Here is a 12,631-nt window from a genome sequence, read left to right on the forward strand (position 1 = left end):
GGGAAAATGCACAGTCATATAATTTCCTTGTGTCTCTGAAATTTTAAATATGTCCAATATGACAGAAAGATATCTGTGATCCAGCTAAATGAGACAGTTTTAATAGGAAAGATGCTCTTAACATTGCACTCATATATTTAAAGTAACAACTCCACAGTAAAACTTTAAAGGGGTTTGGCCGATGATGGCTTGACACATCCACAGTTTTATTTCTTCCTCATCTGGCAGTACAGAACAATAGAAAATATCAGACCAAGTACCTAGAAAATAAAATGACAGGAGGAATGTGGAATTTAAGGGAAACACTAGAGATATTACAAATAAAAAGAACACTATTTATGAAAAAATTCTGGCTACTGACAATTCTAATATTATTAATCTAAGTCATCTCTCTTGTTGGGAGTCTAACATTGAGAAAGCTTCTGAGTATTTTTTGTCTTAATCAGGGTTTTTAGCTGGCAGTCTGGCTCTATCTGGCCCTATTTGATCGTGCGGTAGCACTATCACTGAAGCAGCCCAACCTTCTGAAACACACACACCCTTCTGTAGGTCATGGCCCTGGAACTCCGGGGAGCTCAGGCGTCCGGGGCTAAAGACACCGACTGCTTCTATCATCTGGTTTACATCATCCACCTAAAAATCAAGGAGTCTAGAATTTCTCTTGCTATATTTTTAGGCATCTCCAAGAAGAACGGGGCCGGGGGGGGGGGGGATAACTTTTTTTCTTAAAAAGCTTCTAAATCTAAGGGGAATAGCAACATTCAGGAATTTCCCTTGAAGTGAGATTGCACAGCTGAAAATCTGGGGCACAATTTCCATCTCATTAAGTGCTTCCCCCAAGAATAAGGGACCTCAAAACAGTGCCTAATTGGCTCTGAAGTTGGTGAGTGGCATGCTGTGGCTTTGATGCAGAAATGACAGAAAGGACCTGTGTGTACTGTGGATGGAAAGTTTTGGCTCCACCAGCCTCCTCCTCCGAGAGGCAGAGAGAGGGTGAGACACCTTTTATGCTGAGTCATCTCCAGTGCTCCCACTGTACTAAGATGTCCTGCTCACTATTCCTTTCCTGGAAATGCCCTCCAAATGAGAACTTTTGCCCAATATTTTTTTCATAACAAAAAAAAAAAAAAAAATCAACACCAATTCTCTGCGAGGATAATAGCTTTCATTCAGAAAGTTCTAAAAGTCATTCTTTTAGAATGACTTGAGAAAATGTTACAATTTAGGCTTTTGCTTTGCTCCCAAGCCTTAAATCTGGGAGACAAGTACCAGGAAAGAAGAAAGAAAATGTACAAAACACTGGCATGAGGCAGCTATCACTTTTTGCTGTTGCAAACTTGACATACAAGCCGACCATGCATCAGCAAACTAGACAGTTAAACCACACTTTCCTGCATTCCACCGCCTCTGAAAAGAAAACGTATCATTGTTCACAAAAACAGGCAATGATTAGGAGATCATCCTACAGTAATGTACGCTAAGACTCAGGATAATCTTGCTAAGTAATATGCACAAGCTCCTATATTCTGAAGTCATCTAAAAAATGTAATATTATTTTTTGCTCTTATTTAACTGCTCCATTCCTGGAACCTCCTGTTGGTACAGCTTTTAGCCAAAAGTGGTGACTATCAGTGTCAATGGATTTTTTTCTTTTCTTAATTAAAGTGAAGAGAGAAAGCACTGATTTGTGTGTGTGTGCTTGTAAGTTGCTATAGTCAAGTGAGGAGAGATATCACAGTTTGGCTGTTTTACTCAATAGTGAGAATTCCAATGGCTAGTGGGCCTTAAGCAGCATCACTACGAACAAAGCTAGTGGAGGTGATGGAATTCCAGTTGAGCTATTTCAAATCCTGAAAGATGATGCTGTGAAAGTGCTGCACTCAATATGCCAGCAAATTTGGAAAACTCAGCAGTGGCCACAGGACTGGAAAAGGTCAGTTTTCATTCCAATCCCAAAGAAAGGCAATGCCAAAGAATGCTCAAACTACCACACAACTGCACTCATCTCACACGCTAGTAAAGTAATGCTCAAAATTCTCCAAGCCAGACTTCAGCAATACGTGAACCGTGAACTTCCAGATGTTCAAGCTAGTCTTAAAAAAGGCAGAAGAACCAGAGATCAAATTGCCAACTTCTGCTGGATCATCAAAAAAGCAAGAGAGTTCCAGAAAAACATCTATTTCTGCTTTATTGACTATGCCAAAGCCTTTGACTATGTGGATCACAATAAACTGGAAAATTCTGAAAGAGATGGGAATACCAGACCACCTGACCTGCCTCTTAAGAAACCTGTATGCAGGTCAGGAAGCAACAGTTAAAACTGGACATGGAACAACAGACTGGTTCCAAAGCGGGAAAGGGGTATGTCAAGGCTGTATATTGTCACCCTGCTTATTTAACTTATATGCAGAGTACATTATGAGAAATGCTGGGCTGGAAGAAGCACAAGCTGGAATCAAGATTTCCAGGAGAAATATCAATAATCTCAGATATGCAGATGACACCACCCTTATGGCAGAAAGTGAAGAGGAACTACAAAGCCTCTTGATGAAAGTGAAAGAGGAGAGTGAAAAAGTTGGCTTAAAGCTCAACATTCAGAAAACTAAGATCATGGCATCTGGTCCCATCACTTCATGGCAAATAGTTGGGGAAAGAGAGGAAACAGTGTCAGACTATATTTTTGGGGGGGGTTCCAAAATCACTGCAGATGGTGATTGAAGCCATGAAATTAAGGTAGGCTTACTCCTTGGAAGGAAAGTTATGACCAACCTAGATAGCATATTAAAAAGCAGAGACTGCCAACAAAGGTCCGTCTAGTCAAGGCTATGGTTTTTCCAGTAGTCATGTATGGATAGGAGAGTTGGACTATAAAGAAAGCTGAGCGCTGAAGAATTGATGATTTTGAACTATGGTGTTGGAGAAGACTCTTGAGAGTCCCTTAGACTGCAAGGAGATCCAACCAGTCCATCCTAAAGGAGATCAGTCCTGTGTATTCATTGGAAGGACTGATGCTGAAGCTGAAACTCCAATACTTTGGCCACCTGATGTGAAGAGTTGACTCATTGGAAAATACCCTGATGCTGGGAGGGATTGGGGGCAGGAGGAGAAGGGGAAGACAGAGGATGAGATGGCTGGATGGCATCACCAACTCGATGGACATGAGTTTGGGTAAACTCTGGAAGTTGGTGATGGACAGGGAGGCCTGGCATGCTGTAATTCATGGGGTGGCAAAGAGTTAGACATGACTGAGCAACTGAACTGAACTGAACTGAACTGATAGATAAAAAATAAATCATTATGGGGACTTCCCTGGTGGTCCAGTGGCTAAGACTCAGGGCTCCCAATGTAGGGGGCCCAGGTTCAATCCTTGCTTAGGAAACTAGATTCCCACATGCAGCAACTAAGACCTGGCAAAGCCGAAGAAATTAATTTTTAAAAATACAAAGAAGAAAAACAAAGGAACTTTTACAATGGGCAGAATAGAGAGAAATAGACTTATTGCCAGCATCATTTGGTTTTGGTCATATATTGGATGTAAAGAAAGACAGCTACATCTACCCACCAAAAATGCTTCATATCTGGACCTATTCATTTGGGCTAGAAGGAGGTCTGGAGGAGGATATGGCAACCCACTCCAGTATCTTGCCTGGAGAATCCCATGGACAGAGGAGCCTGGTGGGATACAGTCCATTGAATCACAAAGAGTCTTACACAACTGCAGTGATTTAGCATGCACAAGGAGGTCAGGCTTAACAGCCCAATTTGCTGCTCATAGTTCACCCTGTCTCTTATGCTTTGGCTGGGAAAGTCCACCAGTAACCTAAACGACAATCTAGGATACTAAATTGCTTCAATCTCTGCTAAAATTCCTCTCAGATAGTGATGTGGCATGAGAGAGGTAAAAACTACCAGAAAACCCAAGGAGAACATTGGGCAGCGTTTGTGAGAGTGAAGCAGAAGTCACTGCATTGAGCAAACCAGCCTGCAGAGGTGTTAACTAGGGAGACACCTTACACCGTTAGCATTCTTGCCAAGACCCTGACCTGGGTTGTGAGTGAATTTGACTCACTTGATATCTAAATTACCAAGATCTAATTATTGATTCCAAAACACTTCCCTGAAACAGTTTTATTTCATCTTTTTGCAAAGAATTTCAGGTCACATTAAAAAAAAAAAAAATTCCTTCAGTTTCTGCAAAAGTCCTGCCAAGAGGGCCCATCAAGACAAAAACCTATACAGAATTCTTTTTTTCAAAGTCAATAATCAAATTGATGAGAGCAAATGCAGTCATCTCAAGCAAAGCTTCCTCAAAAGCTTTCTCCAAGTGAGTCCATAGTCCTTACAGTGAGAAAATCAAAGTCAACTGTCTAATTTTTAGAACTTATTAGATTTCTCTATAACAGAATAGCAGGAAAATAGCTCTCCACACTTCTGAGCTCAGTCATTTTCTGTTTCAAAATCAGGAAGAGAGATTTAAAAATTGTAAAGTTTGTATTTTCATTTTGTTTGGTGCTATTTCTTCAAATGAAGAAACATTAACTCTGTGCTAGTTTTCAATGGGAAAAGAATAGCTAGGACTAAAAACTGTGTGGAAACTAATTCCATTTTCTCCCCCAGGAGAGAAATCATTCAAAAATAATAGCTTCAGCCCTGCTGAATTCCTAAGACTATAATCCTCTCCCCAGACCCAAGGTCGATAGATGCAGCTGCTGGGCCTTAGGCACTTGGTACCCAGTGCTTTTCTGGAGCACCTGGTTTGTATTTGGCTCTTCATACATTTGTTAGAAAAATTAATGAACAAACAAGGGAATAAACAAAGAATGAATAGTGCAAGATAATACTGTACCTCAATAGCCGCCAGTCCAAATGCTAGTGCAATAACTATGAAAAAACGTCTTGAAAATATGTGGCTAATCGAGGCAAAGCATGACTGTTAAAAACAAAATATGAAAAATTATTTTTTGCCAAATTTTGACCTTGTTTTAATATGTACAGATTTTTATTCACTGGGTTGACTTTTTAAGTGACTACCAAGGAATATACTCAACAAAAAGGAATTGGATTATCCCTATTACTCCAGCTCCTACTCCATGCCCCTAAAAGGTTGTGGCTGTTGTGGTTTGTTCATACATTAGGAAGCATTGAGGAACAAAGTTATGCTTCAACTTCCTAATTGCTGAATCTAGGACTATTTAGCTATAAATATTCATTTTATCCTAACTTCTGATTGTTCATTTCAGAGCTATTATCACCTTGACAGTGTATCTTTTAGGTTTGTACCCTGCAGCAGAGAGTTCCCTAGTTGAGGTCTCAGCTAATTATAGTGTAGATTTTCATTTTTAAAACAAGTTCTTTTTCAAAAATCCCTTAACATGTCTCAGGGTTATTTTTACCTTAAAAAGGAAAAAAAAAAAATCATTATATCTACTGTTACACTCTTACCTTAGACAAAAAAAAAACTAATTTAGACAATTGTCTCTCTGCTACATTTTTAAACATTTATTCAAAGCAGCATGAAATATCAAGCCCAAATTATTTTAGTATAGTTTTGAGTCAGGTTGATTGCTCTAGCTCCACTCTTCTTTCTCAAGATGCTTTGGCTACTCAGGGTCTTTTGTATTTCCATACAAATTGTGAACTTTATGTTCTAGATCTGTGAAAAATACCATTGGTAGTTTGATAGGGATTGCATTGTGAAGCAATTATCCTACAATTAAAAATAAATTCATTAAAAAATATTTTAGGCCAGACCTAAAATTTTCAGCAATTGTAAATTATGTGAATAATTTCTAAAATGGAAAAATAATATGCAATATAATAGTGGGATTGTCTGTATTGCTAGAAAATATATTATTCCTATGATAGTCTTATAAGTGCAAAGGGTTAACAAAATATTGCTGTTTGTTAAATAAAATTTCTCCATGTGGTTGAGTAAAACAGTTTTTTTCCCTGCATTCCTGAATGTAATAGGTTTCTCCATTCTCATCTGATTCAAAATGGTAAACTTTAGAGGAAATTATTATATCATTCAAGATAAACTATGAGATTAATGATATCTACTGAGTCACATTCATTATATTTTAGGTGTTTTCTCCCTCCTTCCCCTCTAGATAATCAGGTCATCTTGGCAAAAGGGAAGGGGGAAAATGTGAATTATGGACATTCCAGATTTCTTATTTTTCCAGACTTCTTTCAAATGACACAAGGCAGACAAAAGTATTTTGTGACTTTATGATCTTCCTTTTGGGAAACTGGTGCAACCATAAGCCTATCTTCAGCTGAATTATGTGTGAATTTGGAGGAAATATCTATTACTTTTCAGGATAATACTAGGGCTTTTCAAAATCTATCCTCAGGAAAGATATCTTTAGTTGAATCTTTAACAGCACACAGATAGCAATCTGCAATTTAATTTACTAATTCCCTCATTAACCTAAGAGGAAACTGCATTTGTTAACATCATATTTATTCCCTCTCTTCCTTGTGGAGATTGTGTCACTAAAATTATGTAGAGGGAAGGAGAACAGAGAGGAGTATAAAAATTAATAATAAAACATTTTAGTCAGATCACTTTGGTAGCTCTGTAACCTGATGGATAATTTCTCCCCCAATATGTTACTTCAAATACTTGGAACAGCAATTTCTCTTCAGAACAGTCTCCTTAATTTTGATAAAATTATTGGGTTGGCCAAAAAGTTCATTTGTTTTTTTCATAACATCTTGCAGATGTTACAGAAAAACTTGAATGAACAGTTTGGCCAACCCATTAGTAAAAGGGCTGTGATAGTCAACAGGTGAGATGTTTCCCCTGAGATACTTTTTATTTCCTAATGTATAATTAACCTCAGTAGCCAGTACTCAACCAATGCTAGATTGAAAATAAATCTTTAGGTATTATAGGAATTAGCCCATTGAAATATAATATCTTCCATGTATCTCTTTCCCAACTAGACCTTAATCTCCTAGAGGGTCCAAAAGCATGTCTAATTCTAGCAAGGGTCTATCTGACACATGGTGGGGGTGGTTTAGTAACCAAGTCGTGTCTGACTCTTGTGACCCCACAGACTACAGCCTGCCAGACTCCTCTGTCCATGGGATTTTCCAGGCAAGAATACTGGAGTGGGTTGCCATTCCCTTCTCCAGGGGATCTTCCCAACCCAGGAACTGAACCCGGGTCTCCTGCACTGCAGGCAGATTCTTTACAAACTGAGCTATGAGGGAAGCCTACCTGACACATAGCAGGCACCAAAGAACAATAACAAATAAATGAAACATTAATATCAACTGTCATTTTTGTACACATCCATCCAAAGTTTCTTCCAGGAAGAAGGAATAAATTATGTAAAACTCTATGGTAAGGGGTAGATATCATGTCTTCCAGGAAGCTGTATCTTGAACCCCAAAGACTGAGTTAGATGGGGTTAGATATCTTGTGCCTGTCCCTATCCAGGAAATATCAGTAGTTCATTGGATTAAAGTTGCCTAATTATTTTTCTCTCTTCCCTATGACAGCATTCACTTCATGAGTGCAGACACTGAAGCATATTCAGGAAAGGATATCCAGCAGCTGATAAAAGGTCAGCATATAGGAAGCGGTCAATAAATATTTGATGAATTAAGCAATAATTAGGAATATGACATCCACATATTAACACCTACAAGTAACATAAATATGTCGTCTATAACACATGAAAGACAAACCCAAGTTTTCATTGACTTTAAAGGTATGAAACAACTTCTCAACTGGAACAATAATTAGGCAAATTGGTAGGTACACTTAATATTCAGAGCTGAAATTTCTAAAGCCCAAGTTATTTTTCTGCATTCAATACAATTACTTGAGAAAGGCAAACTTTGATTAGAAAAAGAAAGCTTTACTTTGAAAATTAAAGTAAAAATATATATTTCTAAAGCATATGTTAAAATAGAAAAAAAAATAGTGGAGAAAAAATGATTAAAGTCACCAAAGAGAGGACAAAATGAATTTTATCTGTTAGTTTGTACTTTGCCTCCCCTTGTAGCAGAATGATTCTTTGATCTAGTAAAGTTGAGTTTAAATGATGCCAAACTCATAGAAGAAATAAAATACTTTTATTTTTTATATCTGCTTTTATCTTTTAAAAAGGATTTATTTTTTATTTCCCAGGGAAATCCCTGGGACTTTTATATCAAGATTCCCATTGTAATTGCTGCAACATAATATTTTATAGAGACTTTCATTGTGAATAAAATAACAGAACCACTTACTGTGCCAAATTGAATTTGTTCTCACCTGTTTGTAAATAGCTTTTCCACTATATTTTGTACAAGAAGGATCTGATTCACCTGGACATTCACATGTCTTGTAATAGTGTTGAAAATTACTTCCCCAGTCAGAAGCTCCATTGACCAAACCACAACATTTTAACTGTTTGATGAAAAGTAGATGTGAAAAACAGTCACTAGAGAGGATAAAAACACTGTCAACACATTGAATCATATTCTTTTGAAATCATTATAAAGATGCTTCTTATACCAGAATATTATGTGAGTAACCTCACCTACCTCCCTGAATGTAGAAACAAGAATGAAAGAATATTCCATTTTGGACCTCATATCAACAGAGGAAAAATAAAGTTTCAGGTCCAAAAGTCTGAAGAATTTGGAAAAAATATTAAGCACTCACCTTCTACTTTTTAATGACAAAAGAGAGGCAGAATCAGATTTTGTTTCTTATATCTTAGGAAATAAGCTTCTAGAGGGCTCATAAGAAAGTCGAAGTTTCTCTAAAGCACTTTTACTTAAAAAATATGAGAGGTTTATAAGGTGAAATTTCTATCTCATGACCTTTGATCACCTTTGGAGGAAAGGGGGAGAAGAGTGAGAGGCATCTCAAAACCCAAAGAAGATGCTCAGTTGGCCTTCCATGAGATTGAATTTTACATAGACATCTGTAAAACAGCAAAGAGGGGAAAATGAAGAATGAAATTCTTAGAATAATGTCAGGAAGGTTAAGGCTTAAAATAAACCAAACATTTGGTTGTTGTTCAGTCACTCAGTCATGTTCAACTCTTTGCGATGCCATGAGCAGCAGCACGCCAGGCTTCCCTATCTTTCACCAACTCCTGGAGCTTGCCCAAACTCATGTCCATTTAGTCAGTGATGCCATCCAACCATCTCATCCACTGTCATCCCCTTCTCCTCCTGCCTTCAGTCTTTCCAAGCATCATGGTCTTTTCCAATGAATTAGCCACCTTCATATCAGGTGGCTAAAGTATTGGAGCTTCAGCTTCAGCATCAGTCCTTCCAATGAATATTCAGGGTTGATTTCCTTTAGGACTGACTGGCTTGATCTCCTTGCAGTCCAAGGGACTCTCAAGAGTCTTCTCTAACACCACAGTTCAAAAGCATCAATCCTTCTGCACTCAGCTTTCTTTAGAGTCCAACTCTCACATCCATACATGACTACTGGAAAAACCATAGCCTTGACTAAACAGACCTTTGTTGTCAAAGTAATGTCTCTGCTTTTTAATATGCCATCTGGGTTGGTCATAACTTTCCTTCCAAGGAGTAAGCATCTTTTAATTTCATGGCTGCAGTCACTTTCTGCAGTGATTTTGGAGCCCAAGAAAATAGTCTCTCACTATCTCTCATTGTTTCCCCATCTATTTACCATGAAGTGATGGGACCAGATGCCATCTTCATTTTTTTAATGTTCTGTTTTAAAACAAATTTTTCACTCTCCTCTTTCACCTTCATCAAGAGGCTCTTTAGTTCCTCTTCACTTCCCACCATAAGGGTGGTGTCATCTATGTATCTGAGATTATTGATACTTTTTCTGGCAATCTTGATTCCAGCTTATGCTTCATCCAGCCCAGCATTTCTCATGATGTACTCTGCATGGAAGTTAAATAAGCAGGCTGACAATATACAGCCTTGATGTACTCCTTTCCCAATTTTGAAACAGTCTGTTGTTCCATGTCCAGTTCTAACTGTTGCTTCTTGACCATACAGGTTTCTCTGGAGACAGGTAAGGTGATCTGGTACTCCTGGCTCTTGAAGAATTTTCCACAGTTTGTTGTGATCCACACAGTCAAAGGCTTTAGCATAGTCAATGAAGCAGAATAAGATGTTTTTCTGGGATTCTCTTGCTTTTCCTATGATCCAACAGATGTTGGCAATTTGATCTCTGGTTCCTCTTCTTTTTCTAAATTCAGCTGGAACATCTGGAAGTTCTTGGTTCATGTACTGTTGAAGCCTAGCTTAGAGAATTTTGAGCATTACTTTGTTAGCATGTGAAATTAATATAATTGTATGGTAGTTTGAGCATTCTTCGGCATTGCCTTTCTTTGGGACTGGAATGAAAACTGACCTTTTCTAGTCTTCTGGCCACTGCTGAGCTTTCCAAATTTGCTGGCATATTGAGTGCAGCACTTTCACAGCATCATCTTTTAGGATTTGAAATAGCTCAGCTGGAATTCCATCACCTCCACTAGCTTTGTTTGAAGTGATGCTTCCTAAGGCAACTAAACATGGGCAAACACTAAGAGAAATTGTGGTCATGTTTGGGAAAGGATAACAAGAAAGCAATAAGCCCAATGACTCAGAGTAATGGGTTATAGTATTATTAGATGAAAGTGAGAGGTAATTCTCTCTCATCTTGTCATATTTGCTCTAATTAGAGACTAAACTTTTCATGCAGAAAAGAAGAAAAAAATGCTTAAGAAAATAGAACCAAGACTGGGTGGTTTTCTAAGGCTCAGATGCATTGCCATACAAGGATATCAAAAGGACTTTCACTTACTGAGTGACCATGTTACTCACGTTCCTTAAACCTGTCTATGCCACAATTTCTTCATCTGTAAAATACAGATAATGATAGTTTTTAACGATAGTCTAATTCATTCACAGATTTGTTGTAAAGATAAAATTAGAATATCCATGTGAAGATATGAAGTGTTTAGCCCAATGCCTGGGCTAGAAAGTACTCAACATATGTTGTCATCACTGTTGATTGTGTTTTGTGGTGGTTGTTGTTATTGCTTCCTTTACACTCTCACATGAACAGGATCTGTTCAACACTAATATGAATACTTTAGATAACATTATGGAAAACACCTTTTCAACTCTATAGTTGATATAGAGATGGGAATAATGATTAATACACTTAAATACAAACTGGAATTCCAAAGATATTTCACACGATGGCCTTCAGCAGGTCCAAACTGTGGCAGATATAAAGCCTTGTGATTTGGCTCAAAGATTCACTTGCACAAATATATGACTTATTAGATATTCACATGACAAAGAGTTGGAGATTTCAGATGGTTTCAAAGTCAATCAATATTAACAAAGAAAGTAATCTTGAAACACCTTCTTTTCTTGCTTCCACAGTAGACACAATCAATTGCTCACTCTTTCTGATTACATAAACTTGAATTATATTAACTGATACAGACACAGCAGATCAAAAAGAATATAAATCCCACTATATACACTCACAGATCAATCCATTTTTGGAATACAGTATCCCTTAAGATAGCATAGAGATACACAGGAGACAGAGCAGGAGGTAGAAAGGCTAAACTTGGTTTGGAATCTAGTCATGAGATCAGGTGTGGGAGCAGCTGGGGAAGAAGTTGGTTGGGATGTATTGAAAGTGTAATAGCATTGGATGAACAAGGCACTTCTCGGTGAATGATACAAATAGTCATTTCCAAGAATCCAAGATGGGCATGTTCTACCAGTATATTAGCAGAGAATTTGTGTGGGAATTCCCTGAAAACCAAAAAGAAAGTCACTTAGTAACTACAAATTATCTCTGTGTGATGGGACCCCAGGCCACTCAGCCAGAGTTTTCTTTTTCCAAAGAAGCATTACTGAAAAATAGAAAAGAAAGTCCTGGTGGATATATATTGTAAAACAAACAAAAACCAGAATAGACAATTCTGTAAAAGAGAACCATAGTCCTGTGAACCCAAGAAGCTTCAGGCACAGAATTCATGCACGGAAATAAGTCAGAATTGTGCCCCACACAGGGAGCTCAGCTCAGTGCTCTGTGATGACCTATAGGGCTGGGATGAGGGGTGTGAGGGAGATGCAAGAGGGGAGGTATGCATACAAATAGCTGATCCACTTCACTGTACAATAGAAACTAATACAGCATTGTAAAGCAATTATTTGTTGTTGTTCAGTCATTAAGTCGTGTCCAACTCTCTGCAAGTCCATGGACTGCAGCACCCCAGGCTTCCCTGTCCTTCACCATCTCCCAAACGTGAGTTTGCATAACCTCATGTCCACTGAGTCAGTGATACCATCCACCCATCTCATCCACATCACCCCTTTCTCTTCCTGTCCCCAATCTTTTCAGCATCAGGTCTTTTCCAATGAGTTGGTTCTTCACATCAGGTGGCTGAATTATTGAAGCTTCAGCTTCAGTATCAAAATATCTGACAGTAAGTGTATTGTCTTCAGAAGAAAAGTATAAATGTACATATACTTTTTAAAAAAGAATTGTGCTACAACAAACAGAACATTCAGAATCCCATGGATGACACTAAGACCAGGGACAACATGCACCAAGTGTGACTCAGGGCCCACCCAGAGACCCCGTGGTTACCAGTAGTATATTTTGTCCTAGATTAACAGGGAA

At 38.1% G+C, this 12,631-nt stretch overlaps 1 protein-coding gene across 1 annotated transcript in view; it reads right to left on the bottom strand.

Moving 5' to 3' along the window:
* Window positions 1-206: 206 nt before the first annotated feature.
* Window positions 207-12,631, bottom strand: part of TSPAN8 (tetraspanin 8) — a 35,749-nt gene continuing 23,324 nt past the window's right edge. Inside the window, exons 6-8 of the mRNA XM_061121875.1 lie at window positions 8,273-8,407; window positions 4,847-4,930; window positions 207-260 (exon numbers count right to left, since the gene is read on the bottom strand). Coding sequence (XP_060977858.1) covers window positions 207-260; window positions 4,847-4,930; window positions 8,273-8,407 — 273 coding nt within the window. The remainder of the gene's footprint in view (window positions 261-4,846; window positions 4,931-8,272; window positions 8,408-12,631) is intronic.

This window comes from Dama dama, chromosome 3 (assembly GCF_033118175.1).
Source record: "Dama dama isolate Ldn47 chromosome 3, ASM3311817v1, whole genome shotgun sequence".
NCBI classification, from domain to species: Eukaryota; Metazoa; Chordata; class Mammalia; order Artiodactyla; family Cervidae; genus Dama; species Dama dama.